General features: G+C 36.9%; 1 protein-coding gene and 1 long non-coding RNA gene across 5 annotated transcripts in view; one reads left to right on the top strand and one right to left on the bottom strand.

Moving 5' to 3' along the window:
- The window catches only part of LOC146471281 (uncharacterized), a 42,702-nt gene extending 39,900 nt beyond the window's left edge, over positions 1-2,802 (bottom strand). Inside the window, exon 1 of one of the 4 annotated variants that reach the window (XR_014866823.1) lies at positions 2,658-2,802. This is a non-coding gene — a long non-coding RNA (uncharacterized LOC146471281). The remainder of the gene's footprint in view (positions 1-2,657) is intronic. The other 3 variants (XR_014866822.1, XR_014866824.1, XR_014866825.1) reach the window with 3 other exon arrangements.
- Positions 2,803-10,161: 7,359 nt separating this feature from the next.
- LOC146471280 (small cysteine-rich protein 1-like) lies at positions 10,162-15,251 on the top strand. Its single transcript, XM_085121063.1, has 4 exons — positions 10,162-10,245; positions 11,852-11,969; positions 13,444-13,570; positions 14,890-15,251. The coding sequence occupies exons 2-4, from the start codon at positions 11,861-11,863 to the stop codon at positions 14,894-14,896; spliced, it is 243 nt and encodes an 80-aa protein (XP_084977189.1). The 5' UTR covers positions 10,162-10,245; positions 11,852-11,860; the 3' UTR covers positions 14,897-15,251.
- Positions 15,252-15,646: the final 395 nt, after the last annotated feature.

The following is a 15,646-nucleotide window of genomic DNA, read 5'->3' as shown; positions in this document are numbered from 1 at the left end:
AACCATCTACTCAATGATGGAAAACGCTTTCAACTCAGAAATCCACGATTTCCATAAGACTCTGGTTAAAACCCAAACAGTTCATAGTGCAGCATTTTGTTCACTTTTCTTTCTCTGGTAATGGAAAATTCCTAGCCTATTACAAACAAAAGTTTTTTTCTTCGAGCACAGAAAGAAATGTGGTTATTTGTTTCGTATAGTGCCACGTGTTTATTCGGTTGAAACACAAATATAAGACGCGCAATAAATTAGCAATTTCCTCAGTACACTGAGAAACCTGCAGTTTGTCACAAAACCCTTCTCGAGCTGTTCAGGATAGTTTCACCGTAAAAATTCTGCCTTATTAACGTTATTAACAAGTCCTCAGTTATGCTTACGTGTCCAGCTTAATATGCACTTATGACCAATATGACTCCTTTCAATTGCGTAACATTTGTCTACTTCGTAAAACTCGCGCGTACGAATTATAAAAACATCCTTGTTTCGCAGTCGTATGTTGAAACTGAGAACAAACTATGTCGACTACTTGTTGGTAAGTTCGACATTTTGCGACATAATTAGTGTAGGTACGAGGCGTCAAAACGTTCGACTCTTTAGATTCTAGTTTCAGGACTTGGAGAATTTCGCAAAAAAGAAAAGCCAAAAGCTAAGACGACAACAGTCGCTGAAAAAGCAAACGCGTGATAACCGTAAAAGTTCTTCTAAAATTATTCAAGATCTTTGTTTTTCACAGAGCGTGCATTCGTTACATCAAGTCCTTTGGTTTATTCCTGTATTTTATTACTACTGAGGATAAAGTTAGCCAACCATCTCAGGCGAAGCACTCATCTGAAGTCAACACAGCCAATTCTCAATCAATCAAGTTATGATAATAGTTGCATATCATTCGTCTCAGTGTAGTTGCTATTAACAATAGCCACATATTCATCACGATCACCGGCCTTTATGAAAGATCCAAATATCAAAAAAAAATGCGAAACGGGCTCTCAGATTAGTTTCACCGTGCTGAATTAAAAGTCTTCAAAATAATTTAAGAAATTTCAGAGTAACATTTCAATAAAATGTCTGCAGAAGTCACGACCCTGTTTCCTGCTTCCTGTACGCAAGGCCCGTGAAGTTCTCTTACTTTTTCCTGCGTTCTTGAATAATTAATTACGGTTTCGTTGAATTCAGTTTACATTTTTATTCAATGCTAATCATTGCTACCTTCTTTTGAAAAAGAGTTATTGATAAACCAAACTGATTGTAGGGCTGCCTCAACGGCAAAGGGCTGATTTATTTAGGCCAATATTTCAACTAGCACAACTCGTCTTCTTCAGGGCCAGAGTTCCAATAAGAAAAACAAACGGCTCTTAAAGCTCAACGGACTCAATCGGAGCCACCGAAAAAAAACGACACTTTTGATTTAAAGAAATGTTCTCGTTTTCAATTGGTTTATAAACTACCAAAGCCAGACTCCTTTGTTGTAAAGGTGACCTGTGATTGGCTGATCAATTTTGGGTTGCCCCGTTTGAGTTCGTTGCACTGTAAAGTTTAAATTTGAACATAAACATAAAAGGTTAATGGTTATGACGAAGCGTATATAACAGAACAAAAGATGCGTATAGGTTGAAAAATAACGGTTACAAAAAGATTAAATTTGAACGTAAACAAAAAATGGTGAACGGTAGCATAGAGTACATATAACTATAAATACGGCCTATATGACGGTCCATAGGATGCATGTAGAGAAGTTGAAAAAAACAAAAATAATTAACGTTCATTTCGTCGGTTAATGTCATCTGGTGACAAAGTTTTTCCTTCTATGAGGTAGGCTTCTCTCGCTTTCCGTCGGAATCCGTTGTTACTGGCTCGTTGTAAAACTGTTGGAATTAGTTTGAAGGAGATACGATTTTCAAACATTAAGTATTCTGCGTCTACAAATTTCGTCCATGGCCAAGTATTCCAACACCATATAGAAAATGTATAACGAGTTCTGTCCCTTGTTTGATGTATAAATCAAGAGTCGAAGCGAGAGCCTCGTTCGCGCAACATTTTTAGTCGATAGGATTGGTTATATCAGGCCACGTAAGAAAAAGAAAGAAGCTAATATGCAAACATGTTCACCTGATGAGTGTGGTTCACTTGAGCTGTCCAAGATAAATCTGCCGTTAAAATTCTGCCTTATTAACATTATTTACAAGTCCTCAGTAATGCGTTACGTGTTTAGTTTAATGACTAAAATGGTTCCTTCCAATTGTGTAAGATTTGTTTACTTCGTCAAACTCGCGTGCATGAATTATAAAAACATCTTTGTTTCCCAATCGTTTGTCGAAGGTGAGAACAAACTGTGTCGACTACTTGGTAAGTTCGACATGTTGCGATATAATTAGTGTACGAGGCGTCAAAACGTTCGATTCTTTAGATCAAAGTTTCAGGACTTCAAGAATTTTTGATCCACACCTCAAGTCGACTTCGCAAAACAGAAAAGAAGCTTAGACGACAACAGTCGCTTAAAAAAGCAAACGCGTGATAACCGTAGAAGTACGTTATAGTAAAATTATTCGAAATCTTTTCTTAACAGAGCGTGCATTCGTTAGAGCAAGTCCTTAAGTTTATTCCAGTAATTTATTACTACTGTGTATAAAGTTAAGAACCCTTTAAGTTGAAGCACTCACCTCCAGTCAACACAGCCAACTCTTAAACACAAACTGTTATTCCACTGATGCGAGCGAAGTCACTACGCTGTTGCTGATGAATGCAATAGTATTTAGCTTTAATACTAGAGGAAGTTTAAATCAATCAAGTTATGGTAATAGTTGCATATCATTCGTTTCAGTGTAGTTGCCAATAACAATAGCCTTTTGATATCATGGTCACGCATTTATGAAATATTACAAAAGTTTAAATTTGAACGTAAACATAAACGGTTAACGTTTAACTAGCCGTACATGACGAAGCGTATATAACAATATATAAGATACATATAGGTTCAAAAATAACGGCTGCAAAAAGATTAAATTTGAATGTAAACAAAACTGGTGAACGGTAGAATATTGCCTATATAACGGTCCAAAGGATACATGTAAACAAGTTGAAAAATACACAAATAATTACAGCGGTTACCAATAACACGCGACCTTTCGCCTTCAAAAGACTCCGATAAATCAAAGATGCGTTTTAGTGGACGTCAATCATGGAAAAGCCGTTGAAATTATTTAGAATTCTGAGACCATTCCAAGGCAACAGAACCAAGAAATTGGCAGCTTTAACCGCTTACAGATGGTAAACTTTATGAAAGTTGAATTCCAAGCCAGATCATCTAAAAAATTGGGAATTGTTTAGACGAAGCCGTATTTTTTTATGAAACATTTGAAATCGCTACACCTGATACTAATTCAACAATGCGTGCATTTAGTGAGTAATTATCACGTGCAGTGAAAATTGAAATTTTTAATTCAAAAATACCTTTTATTTGCGCTTGATCCGGCTGGCTGGAGAATCAATTTAAATAAAGTTTACCTTCTCTTAGCGAGGTAAAATTCTTATTTTCTTGCCAGGTTACCTTGGAATCTTGTCAGAATTCAAAATAATTTCAACGGCTTTTCTTTAATTGACGTCCACCAAAACGCAACTTTATCCAACTCTTTTGAATGCCGTAGGTCGTGTGTTATTGGTAAGCCTCTCTCGCTTTTTCGTCGGGATCCGTTGTTGCTGGGTTGTTGTAAAACTTTGTCACCAGATGACATTAACGAGGAAATGAGCGTTAATTATTTTTGTATTTTTCAGCTTGCTTACATGTGTCATATGGAGCGTTATATAGGCCATATCTATAGTTATATGTACTCTAGTCTACCGTTCACATTTTTGTTTACGTTCAAATTTAAACTTTTTGTATCTGTTATTTTTGAAACTATATGCATATTATGTACTGTTATATGCGCTACGTCATGTACCCCAGTTAACCTTTTATGTTTTCGTTCAAATTTAAACTTTTAAGGGCCGTTAGTTTTGCTCATTGTAACTCTGGCGCTGAAGGAGAGTAGCTGTACTAGTTTAGATATTGGCCCAAATAAAAAAGCCCTTTGCAGTAGTGTCAGTCCTGCAATCAGTTTGGTCTATTTACACTTAAAGTGACGTCTGGCACGTGTATTTCTACTACAAGAGACCTGGCAACGGAACTTATTCAGAACAGTTTATTTTATGTGGTCCCCTGCATCCAAACGTTTATCCCAAAGTTTAGTTATTGATAAATATATGCCAGACACCCACCACTGGGCTGAGGAGTGGAGAGGGGGGGAGAGGGGGTTGTTTCTTCTTCTGTTTTTTTTTTTTTTCTCTCAAATATAAAGGCTATGACAATGAGACAGAGGGGAGATAGTACGTCCAAACATGTTTCCTTTGTTCAGGAAAGCGCCGAAATTGAACGAAACCTAATTTGAACCAATGAAGGAACATTATTATGGGCTAAAAACATTAACGTTAAATAAAGTAAAGTAATTTTTCTTCTAGGGTTAATGTGTACAGCATACAAACATGAATTAACAATCAGAGAGGCCTCAACTGTGCTCTGTTCTGTTCTACTAATATATCTGTTGTCTAGTTGTTTTAAATCTTCTGCTACAGTCCGCAACATCAAAAAGGCTGCTGCTCTTATAAAATTGGCGCGAAAACAGGACACGCGCTTCAGTTAATTCCATTCGTTTAAGTCATTCCGCATAAATCGTATTTTGCATAATTATGCCATTCTGCGCGACATTCCATAAACTCATTCCTCCTTTTACTCTCACCGTCCTTACAAACACATGGCAGTCTGTGGCATTTTTCTGGATCATGTTGTGGTATAGAAAGACGCAAACATTTAAAACGAAAATTTATCTTACAAATCGGCACTATTATTTTTCCTCACGAAATCAAGGAACGCTTTTAATTTTACTTATTTATTCTTGTTTCTCCCTTACCATGCTTCCACTAATAGCGCAGTTCCGCTGCTCACTGAATAAACCACATACAAAACCCACAATTCCTTGATTTGCTCAGATGAAGGGCTAACGCTCGTAACATGAGTTCTCGAATCCCTTTATGGTGGTCAAATTACCTTATTAAGACTTATGTCTAGGCTCCAGCTGTTCAAAGAGCGGATAATTTTATCCAGCAGATAAGTCACTATCCAGCGAGTATCAATGTATTGGTTGGAGTACATTTTATCCGCTGGATAGCGATTTTTCAACTGGATAGAGTTTATCCACCCTTTGAACAACTGAGGCCAGGATTTTAAACTGCTGGTAAAATGTGCTATATTGGCAATTTTTGTTGACAATATTTATTTCCTACTTATTTGTCGTTTAAGGTAAAATCGTTGTGACCTTTTCTAAATTTTTAATAACAAAACTTACAAAAATTGCATAGAAATTAAAAAATTAGCAAAAGTAATACCCATTTCTTTTTTGTGATCATTACGTTGTCGCTTTGGTCGGAAGTTGCCTCAACATCCGGTCGTTTTAATTTGAAAGAAATTTTTACTTAAAATAATTCAACAACAATATCCAAACAGGGAGAATTGAATAAAACAATTATTCCAATCGCGCTTGTTGAATATGAAATTGGTTATAGCCAACACGGCGCTTCGCGCCTCGTTGGCTATTTACCATCTCATATCCAACGCGCGCTCATGGAATAATTGTTAATGAGGGATGTAGCTGTACCAGACAGCGTCCAGTCGTGTTTTGAAGTTTCCATACATTTCCCTGTATTTTTTCCAGCGAACTATTTTTAGTACCAGTTCACGGCTGGTTCGCTATACAGACAAATGTATGAAAAGTTCAAAACACGACTGGACGTTTTCTGTCACAGCTACATCCCACCAATTTTGTTCTTAAAATCCTTTTCCTAGTGCCAAAAGTTTCCAATTCATGAATTTTTCACAAGCGATGTTTTAGGAAAATTATTTGACATCGGATTTCCATACAAACACTGTTATTTCAAGCCCGTTTGCCTACCCGTCAAAATGGCGTCGAAAACCGTGATAAGGCCTATTATCCTGGAATATAATTAACAGCACCGCTGGAGTGCTAGTCCAGAAAGAGAAAGGAAAATTCACTGTCTTGTTTCGACGCTCTACTGAAAACTTTATTTCATTACGGTAATTTCACGTCTTAATGGTTTGCAGAGGAGGCCAAAGAAATGTCCTATATTGTACCTTTTAACCCTTTTGCAGAATTATTGTCTTGCTCATATTTTTAAATTTAACTTTATTCATTTATTTTTTTACATTGTCGTTGCTGTCGCCGTCGTGTTTTCCTAAGCTTCTTTGTACAAAGGTAGCCATGTCAGTGTGGCGGCCCTCCTATAAAAATATTCTTCGGGGTTAACATACATTCTTTGCTGCATAGGATATAAGTAGATTGTGAGCAGAATGTTCATTTTGCCTGTCCTAACAGATCGATCATTGCTGTAGATAGGATAGAGGAAACTAAAAAGACAAACAAACAAAACAAAACAAAAAATGAACCACTTTGTCTAGCTTCAAAAGCCACGTACAATGGCCGGGCAGTGCTGCTTGACGTTTGCAGGAAGAAATTGTGCCTTTGTCGGCAAATTTCGAGCTAAAGGTAAAGGCCTTTAAAACCATTTTTCATTGCTACGTTGTTTCTTTAGGCAACAAACGTAGCTCCACATTTTCTCTTTCGAAGCCCGATTAAGCTAATCCTGGATTAACTTGAGCTTTGATTCGAGTTTAATTACTAATCGATAAAGGTTCTTTCAAAAGATTTTTGGCCCTCAGTTTTACTTAGACTTTTCTGTACCTTTAGCTCGAAATTAGACTTTAAAGCCATTTTTCACGAGCGAGCTGAAAGGCTCGATTAACTTCTAATCATGGATTACCGTTAATCGCCTTTTGAACAGCCAGGTCTAGGTGTATGAAAGGGTATTGGCGATATACTGCTGGGAGTAACCCTGCAGTAGGCTAGCATGCCATCGAGGAGAGTCGGCGGGGGAGGGGGGGGGGAGGGTCCTAATACTAGCAGTTGCTTCACGCTACAGAAACCGGGTTTTTAAAAAGCCCCGGTCATGTGGGCAGCTTAAGATCGTAGTGCGTTATGCAATTCTCACCTTTTTGTATAGAAAACATTTATGACTAATGTAATTCCGTATATATTCAAAGTATTTCGTCGTATTTAGCCTAAAAGAGAAGTCTTCACCTTATAAGTCAAGGGCTTTTATAGTGGCTTATTTAGGGTTCCCCGTCATAACGTACTTTAGACATGCATCACTGTGTGTAAAATCTGTGACAAAACAAAACTATAAATTATCTTGTTCTTGTTCTTCTTCTTCTTCTTCTTCTTCTTCTTCTTCTTCTTCTTCTTCTTCTTCTTCTTCTTCTTCTTCTTCTTCTTCTTCTTCTTCTTCTAAGAAATACAAGAGCACGTTCACAAATTGCCCTTGTATTTTTCATAAGAATTAGACAGCTACAACGAACTGTTCTAAACGAATCGATCATTCCTTTAATATAGGATATTGATAAATAAAGCGTTGCGTGGAAAGTGAATAACGAGCTCAGCTGTGCTGGTTATATGTACCCTGGAATGAAACGTTAAGTCGAAACCTCCTTTTTTCACCTTTTTTATTTGGCGATTCTTATCTATCTGGTTGAAAGCGCTGAGCAGTTTTTTCATTTTTATCGACCTTTCTTTAATATCCATATTGTAATTTTGTCGTCTTTGCTGGCAATTGTCACACGGATTCCAACCAAGGCTTGAAGAAATTTAATTTTTAATACGGTCAAAGGTAAAAAAAAAAAAAAAAAAGAAGGAAAAAGCTTTGACATGGTAATGTGTTTATATTGGAAAGTTTGCTTTCATTACAAAGCACGGCGTAGACCACAAATCATTTGTGTATGAAGGGTGTTTTTTTTACTTCGTGGAATGCACGCAGAAAACTTCACTGAGGACCAAGTTACTCGCTGTACTTGATGTCTTCGTTGGATATAAATTGTTTTGTTTAGATCTACCATGTTTGCCTCCCCTGCATAAGTTAAATCAAAACGTTAAAGAATATTGTATTCGGATTTTAATAAACTGTTTTTCAGCCAGTGTATCTCAGGGTTTTAATTGATATTAATAAGAAAATAATAATAACAAGAATAATATTTTCTCGAGAGAAAGCGACATATCTCCAAAATGCAAACTACGTTTGCTGATAAAAAAAAAAAAGGAATAAATAACTTTTACCAGTTAGTTTGGTAAACAAATTAGGGCAAGTTATTTTTTTTAAGCGATTGTGAGGCTTCCTAATAGTTGAGTCATTAGTCTTCTAACATAAACGATCCTTTTCAACTTAGACTGGGTGGTCAAAACAGTACAGGCATAAATGCAACTTATAATTTGGAGTGCTGTAATCTCAGATTGCTAAGTTTTAAATTAAACTATAATTTTATTGTTGATAAGTTCCTTAATTTTCTGACCTGTGTATTTCACAGTGTGTCGATCAGTGTTTTTGTTCAGAGCTTGATCCTAAAACTCATCGATTGCTTCATTGTGAGAATCCCGCGATGACATATTAATTCTTTTCATGCAGTTATATTTATGTATTCATCCTCCTTTTGACTCCAAAGACGCTTTATGGGGGCCTGTTAATACGTGAAGCGACTTTAAGCGTAGGATCAGAAACGTTCTGGTTCACTTAGCACTTGATGTCACTTTTGTTTTACTGAATACAGCAATGCTTCGCCCAGAAATAGAGGATTGTCCGTTTGGCACTCAACTAAACCATTTTGGAAGGATTTATTGGTAGTCAAAGCTTAACGAACAACAAAAATCGAAAGAGAGTTTCACCATTGTAAAAGCTATACAAATGTGCTTTCAATAAATCCACTCTTTTTTTACTTTAGTAGAAAATAAGTTGTGATTGTTATACATGTATGCTTTCAATAGATCCTCCCTCCTTTTATTTTAGTAAAAGATATCTTGTAATGGCTATGAATTTATGCGGTGAATAGATCCACCCTTCTTTTAAGGCTGGTTTCCATATGATCGCGGATCGCGGATCGCAGATCGCAGATCGCAATGAGATCTGCGATCGTCTGTGATCCTGCGATCGTGATCGCAGACGATCGCAGGAGATAGAAGCATGTTCTATCTCCAGCGATCAATTGCGATCTGCGATCTGCGATCTGCGATCTATGATCGTCTGCGATCATATGGAAACCAGCCTTTAGATAGAACATGGTTCTATCTTCTGCGATCGTCTGCGATCACGATCGCAGGATCGCAGACGATCGCAGATGTAGTTTCCATATGATCGCAGACAATCGCAGACCTTATTGCGATCTGCGATCCGCGATCATATGGAAGCCAGCCTTTACTTTAATGGAAAAAGTCTTGTAATTGCTATACATTTATGCTTTCAATAGATTAACCTTTTTTTACTTTAGTGGAAAATGCCTTTTAATTGCTATACATTTATGCTTTCATTAGATCCACCCTCTTTTTATTTTAGAAAAAGATATCTTGTAATAGCTATACATTTATGCTTTCAATAGATCCACCCTATTTTTACTTTAGTGGAAAAAGTCTGGTAACGGCTTTTATTGTATGTCGCCAATAGATCTACCCTTCTTTTACTTTAGTGGAAAATGCCTTTTAATTGCTATACATTTATGCTTTCAATAGATCCACCCTATTTTTACTTTAATGGAAAAAGTCTGGTAACGGCTTTTATTTATGTCGCCAATAGATCTACCCTTCTTTTACTTTAGTGGAAAATGTCTTTTTATTGTTATACATTTATGCTTTCAATAGATCCACCCTATTTTTATTTTAATGGAAAAAGTCTGGTAACGGCTTTTATTTATGTCGCCAATAGATCTTCCCTTCTTTTACTTTAGTGGAAAATGTCTTTTTATTGTTATACATTTATGCTTTCAATAGATCGATCCACCCTCTTTTTACTTTAGTAAAAACTATTTTGCAACGGCCATACATTTATGTAGTCAGTCACCTTTCTTTTACTTCAATGCAAAATTTATTTTTATTGCTATACATTTATGCTTTCAACAGATCCACCCCTCTTTTACTTTAGTGGAAATTTCTACTATAGAAGAAGAGGACGCTATGGAAACCAAAGGATGAAAAAGAGGAGAGGTTATTAGCTTTGTGCTATCTTCGCCAGAGTCTGCTGCGGAAACATATTACAGTCGAAGCTGCGCTAAACGATCGTCCATTTGTTGTGCTCTCTTGGAAAACCAAGTATTCGACCTTATCACAGGTAAGAATGTCTTTGCCTCATAAAAAGCGAGAATCATTGACTTCGTTTCGTCAAACTTTTTTTTTTTTTGAACAACAAAAAAAAAATTGTCAATGTTCCTGCAAACTTAGAACTGTTTTCTAGGTAGAAATGCTATGGCTTGTCTGAGACTTCTTTATTTTGAGTTTTCAATAAGAAAGTATCGGTTTTGAAAAGCAAGTAATTCGGTTCATAATAGCTTACATTCTTTTGCAAAACCGTGAAAATGAAGCATTGTATAAACAACAAAGTTAAAAGGTCGAAATTGAACTAAGTTGAACTAAGTACATTATAGAAAGATTTTCCTTGTAGAAATCCTGAATACGTAATCTTGGCTGTATTTATCCCGTGCTACATGGCGTAGAGACATCTCAGAAGCGTAATTTGGCTACGGGAAATAAGATAGAGCTATCAAGCGCACGAATTTACGGACGTAATTTAGACTCACGGTTTAACGTACGTAAAAAAAAAAGTAAAAAAATAAAAAAGTAACGGATGTGTGGACCGGCTCACCTAAACGTAAAGTATAGAACAACACTCAATTCAACTTTTTGCGTTTGCACAAGACGTTCATACATCCCTTTCTATTTTGGTAGGTGTACATCTGTGTGCACGCAAAATTCCCGACAGTGAAAATAATATATTAAGTCATCTCAGATGTTCAGAAGTTTAAGACCGGCGTCCAGTAGAGAAGCGAGAGGTACTTAAGAGTGAATGTCAGTAAAATAAAAATAAAAATAAAAAAAATTGGCCACGGTCAAAAAAATCAATTTCGCTCATACTTTGCCAGTTTGAAGGCCTAGGTAAATAAGTAGAGGATATAAGGTTAGTTTTTTGAAATATTCCATATATCGGCAGAACACCATGAAAAACGATCAACTTACCCGAAGCTCGGATTTCACCACGCGAGAACTCGAAATTTTACACTTTTCAGCTTCTCCCTTAACAGAAATTTACATAGCTGCAAAACTTTCTTTACTATAATTTAACACAATGATTCTTCCTCAGTCAAAATATAGCAATTGTTTTCATCTCTGCTCGTTTGTTAGCGAACTAAGCAAGGATGAAGTAGACACACTTTTCTCTATCACGCAAAGGTCTAAAATAATCCAAATTCAGCGAGAAAATAAGCTGACCGGTAGTGACTCAAATCCTTTGATACTTTGACAAAAGACAGTTCAGTCATTGATTTTTAGGTGTACCTTTTAAATCTTTAGGATCTAGTGGCTATATTTCTTCGCTGTTTACAAAATTATATTATTTTCCTTATATTAACGCCCGTGAACTTCAACTTTATTGTCATAATATACGTTGTGTCTTAGCAATGTCTGGATGGAAAAAAAAACGATGTGCGTTTCTTCTGGGATGCATGTATGAGTAACTCTTTTCGGAAAGAACGTGGCAATCACTTACATATTACTTATTGGAATTTTCTTCGCGGATTTCAACTTAATGTGAAGTGACTTCGAATAACCCCACACGCCTCAGGTGAACACGAATTAGCCTCATTTTATTAACTACAGTATGTGAAAAAAACTATCCTTTGTCTTTACGTTTTGACACGTTTTTACTTTCTTTTTTTTTTTAGTTTTACATTATGAATATGAAGTTTCACGTTTTTATGTTGTTGGCGACCGTTTTTTTGCTGATCACTGCCAATGCTGTGGATGGTGGAAATGCTAAGAGAAAGCAAGTGGAGGAAAAACGTGAGAGGCGAACATAGTTATTAAAGCCCCATTTACACGAGCAAAAAGATCGGCACGGCACCCCAAAATTACGGTACGGTGTCGCCCGCGAGGTGGTCTCGGCACCTCTAAAATTTCGGGCACGGTGCCGTATTATTTTGGGGCACGCTATGGTCACACGTTTAAAATCAGGAGTGCCGTGCCAAAAAATTTGGCGACACCGTACCGTAATTTTGGGGTGCCGTGCCGATCTTTTTGCTCGTGTAAATGACGTTTAAAAGAGGCTCTTCATCATAAAAAAAATTAGATACTATGCTAGTTTATCGCTGGAAGCGAACTGTTACGATCAATAATAGAAACTGCGTTTCATCAGTAAAATTTAGTAGCACTCAGGACTCATCGCCACACCTGGTTTTAGCTTGGAGAACACCACCTCACCTGAGAGAGCCGTATCTGCCATCATACACATCTTCCGCCATCCTATCGTCCGCACAACTCTCCTCTTAAATGCAGCGCCAGCCCCAATCTTTTCTTCTTGAATCATAAACCTCAACATCAGCGTGCTGTGGTGGACGCTCCAGTCGTTTCAGGCTTATCCAGCCTAATAACTGTGCATATGTTTATTTAAAGGGGAAGCATTTGCCCAATCTCCATGAAACTTGTCAAATAGTTTGTTATCGGTATTCTTATCAATTTTCAAAAAAAATACTCAATACTGTACTCAAAATGGGGAACAGAAAGCTACTTTATATCAATCTTGTTCGTTGCTTAGTGGATGAACCCCTCCAGGAGCTTTATCATTCCGCCTTTTAATAATGTCCACATGTTAACAGTAACGGTCAATTAAGGAATTTAGGTCACGTTACACGATAAATGTCCAAATATATTAAAGGTAAATATGGAGTACGACATTGAAAGGGGTACTGTTAGGTAGGCACAGTTGCACTAAATATTTAATGCCAAACGTTTTCAAAATTTTTGTAGTATAATTGTTACCCATTTTCAACAGAGGAATGTAACGTGACACTTATGGAAGCCTTCCGTTTAATCAACAAAGTCAGCCAGTTTTTTGCATGAATGTCATTTGGTCGTGTAAGTTCTTTTATCAACAGAGAATAAAGGTTCCTTAAACATCTTTGTTGGGGGTCTTTTAAGGAGCCAACAACAACAACAACAACAACATTAACTTTATTTTTACAAATTGAAAAAATTACTCGAGCGGCTTCTTAGTTGCGCCGTCAACCCGTGTGTCTTACGTCCGCCTCAAGTAGTGTGCAACTCACATAGCCTTTGGTCCCTGACCAGAACCGTTCAGCTTGTTGATCATACGCAGACAACACCTTTAGTTACGCGCTTTGCTTATTAGTTTGCGAAAGCATTGCCGTTTCACCTGCTTTGTTCCTCTTCTCTTTGACATTAATCTTTTCACGTCAAATTTGTTGTCTTCTCTCTACCCATTTATGCATGAAGATTGTTCTTCAATTGTATTCAATAGGTGGTCCTATGATCTGCGACTGGCCGATTGGTACCTGTTCTTATGTTCACCATCCTTGTCCAGTAGGAACGTATCCTTGTGCACATTTGTACTACTGCCAGATGCCAACAGATCAATGCTGCTGCAAGTAAGAATTCTCCACTGTACATACTATTCATTTGTATGGAGTATAGTAGTATATTTCCCCACAGTATATGTTTCATTTGAAAGTGGAAAGTTCCCAGGTAACAGGAATAGGCAAAAGTTTATGAATACGCAAGAATTGCACTTTAGACTTTGGTCTATTTGCAAAGGTAGAAGTTAAGAGATCTTAGAAAAATTTTGATATGATTTGTTTCTGATATTCTTCGTGTAAATTTCAACGGTTTTCCGAGGTTTTAGACACGTCTAGAGATCCACAATAGTGGATCCATGGCGTGCCTGGGAAGAAACCGTGACTTTGAAGCTGAATGGTTACGAAGCTTAGTCCAGGCTAAAGAACGATCAATAAAAGGAGCAGTTGCCATGTGGAGTTGTAATTGCCTCATTGCTCCAAGCCTCTTTTCAGCCCTTTAGTTAAATTGGACAGTTCATAGGGCGACCATCAGAAATTTGTCGAAAAAAGGCGTCAACTTAACGTTCATGAAACCTAAGGTTGCGTTCGATTGACCGTATTCCGGATTAGGAATATGCGGAATAGTTCAGTGTTAAGGACGGTGCCTACTAATACAGAAGTATTTTTGTGCGGTTTATGACTATGCAGGAAAAGCAGATCTTAGCAAGGGCTATTGAAATTCAAAAGGAAAATTGGAGGTAACCACGCATTTTTCAGAGATAATTAAGCAACAATATTTCCAAAAAGCGCCAAAATATAAAGCGATGTATGGCAGTTTTTCCTAAATAGAAACTTGATTATCTCTGAAAAATGCATGGTTACCCCAAATTTTCTTTTTGGATACCAAGAGCACTTGCTAAGTTCCGTTTTCTCCGTATAGTTTTAAACCGCGCAAAAATATTCCTGTATTAGCAGGCACCACCCATAGGAAACCCGAGTATCTCGAGATGCGCAGAACGTATGCGCAGTAACAATAGTTGGCATCGTCCTTAAATTTATCTCTTTTAGTAATTTGGAAAGCCATTTCTGCAAACATTCACTCACGCCGGATAATTTAAGAGCCACTTCGTACTCCAGTAACTCCTAAAACCTCTTATGAGAGATTTCTTGTCATCGTTGTATGCATTCCCATTCCGAAATACGGTCAATCGAACGCACCCTAAAACACTCTAAGCCGTAAAATATCAGGCCGATTCTTAGTCAAAGACAAACAATGATTAAGCCACTCTTCTGGAATGCTATGCTACCCTCATTAAACACAATCGATTTTCTAGTATAAACACTAATGCTAATACGTATCCATGTGACGTAATTGTCGTTTCTTTTTCTTTTTGTTATTTTTTTTTTCTTAGACATTGACGGTTTTTCAACTCCTCGCATTGACAGTCACAGAATGCAGTGACAAAGAAGTCCTGGTGAAAAGAAGGGGTTGTTTATGGCTTTTGCGCTTGCCAAAACAAAGATTTCGGGGAGAAGTTTATGTGGCTGTAAAAGTATTCCATTAAAACGGGAGACTTATTGTAATGTCAACGAAACGAAATAAAGGGTTATCGTAAAATTCGTATTGGTATTTGGTGTTGTGCTTCCTTACCACTGCGCATGCACATTAAATGAAAGCCATAATAACAAGAAAAGGGAGAGTGAAGAACATACGAAAAATAAATTACCATAGCATGGAGAGTTTCTTTAATAATTCGCCAGATTTTACAAGTAGTGACTCCGCATTTTCACTTTAATTAATTCCTATTTTAAGCAGATAAATATATAGTGCATTTTTCTCGCTTATAAATGAAATAAATTCCGTTAAAAAACTGCAGGCCTTGGTAAAATTGTCAATAGAACTGACATGATCCATCAGAAACTTTTAACCCGAAATCTTTTGAATGATTGCTTTGGGGATCATACATGACTTTGGAACTATTTTTAACTTAGTTCCAAATTAAACTCAAAACGGCTGAGCAAATTATTTTTTCTGTAACATTTTCGTCGCCGTGTGTTTTCGAAAGTTCCCTAATACAAAGATAGCCATGTCAGTGTGGCGGCCTTCATATACAAATATTCTTCGGGCTTAACATACATTCTTTGCTGCATAGGATATAAGTAGATTGT

Source organism: Pavona decussata, unplaced genomic scaffold, assembly GCF_977016875.1.
Source record: "Pavona decussata unplaced genomic scaffold, jaPavDecu1.1 SCAFFOLD_105, whole genome shotgun sequence".
NCBI lineage: Eukaryota > Metazoa > Cnidaria > Anthozoa > Scleractinia > Agariciidae > Pavona > Pavona decussata.
The sequence above is the reverse complement of the archived record's forward strand: the minus strand, read 5'-3'. Positions and strand labels throughout refer to the sequence as shown.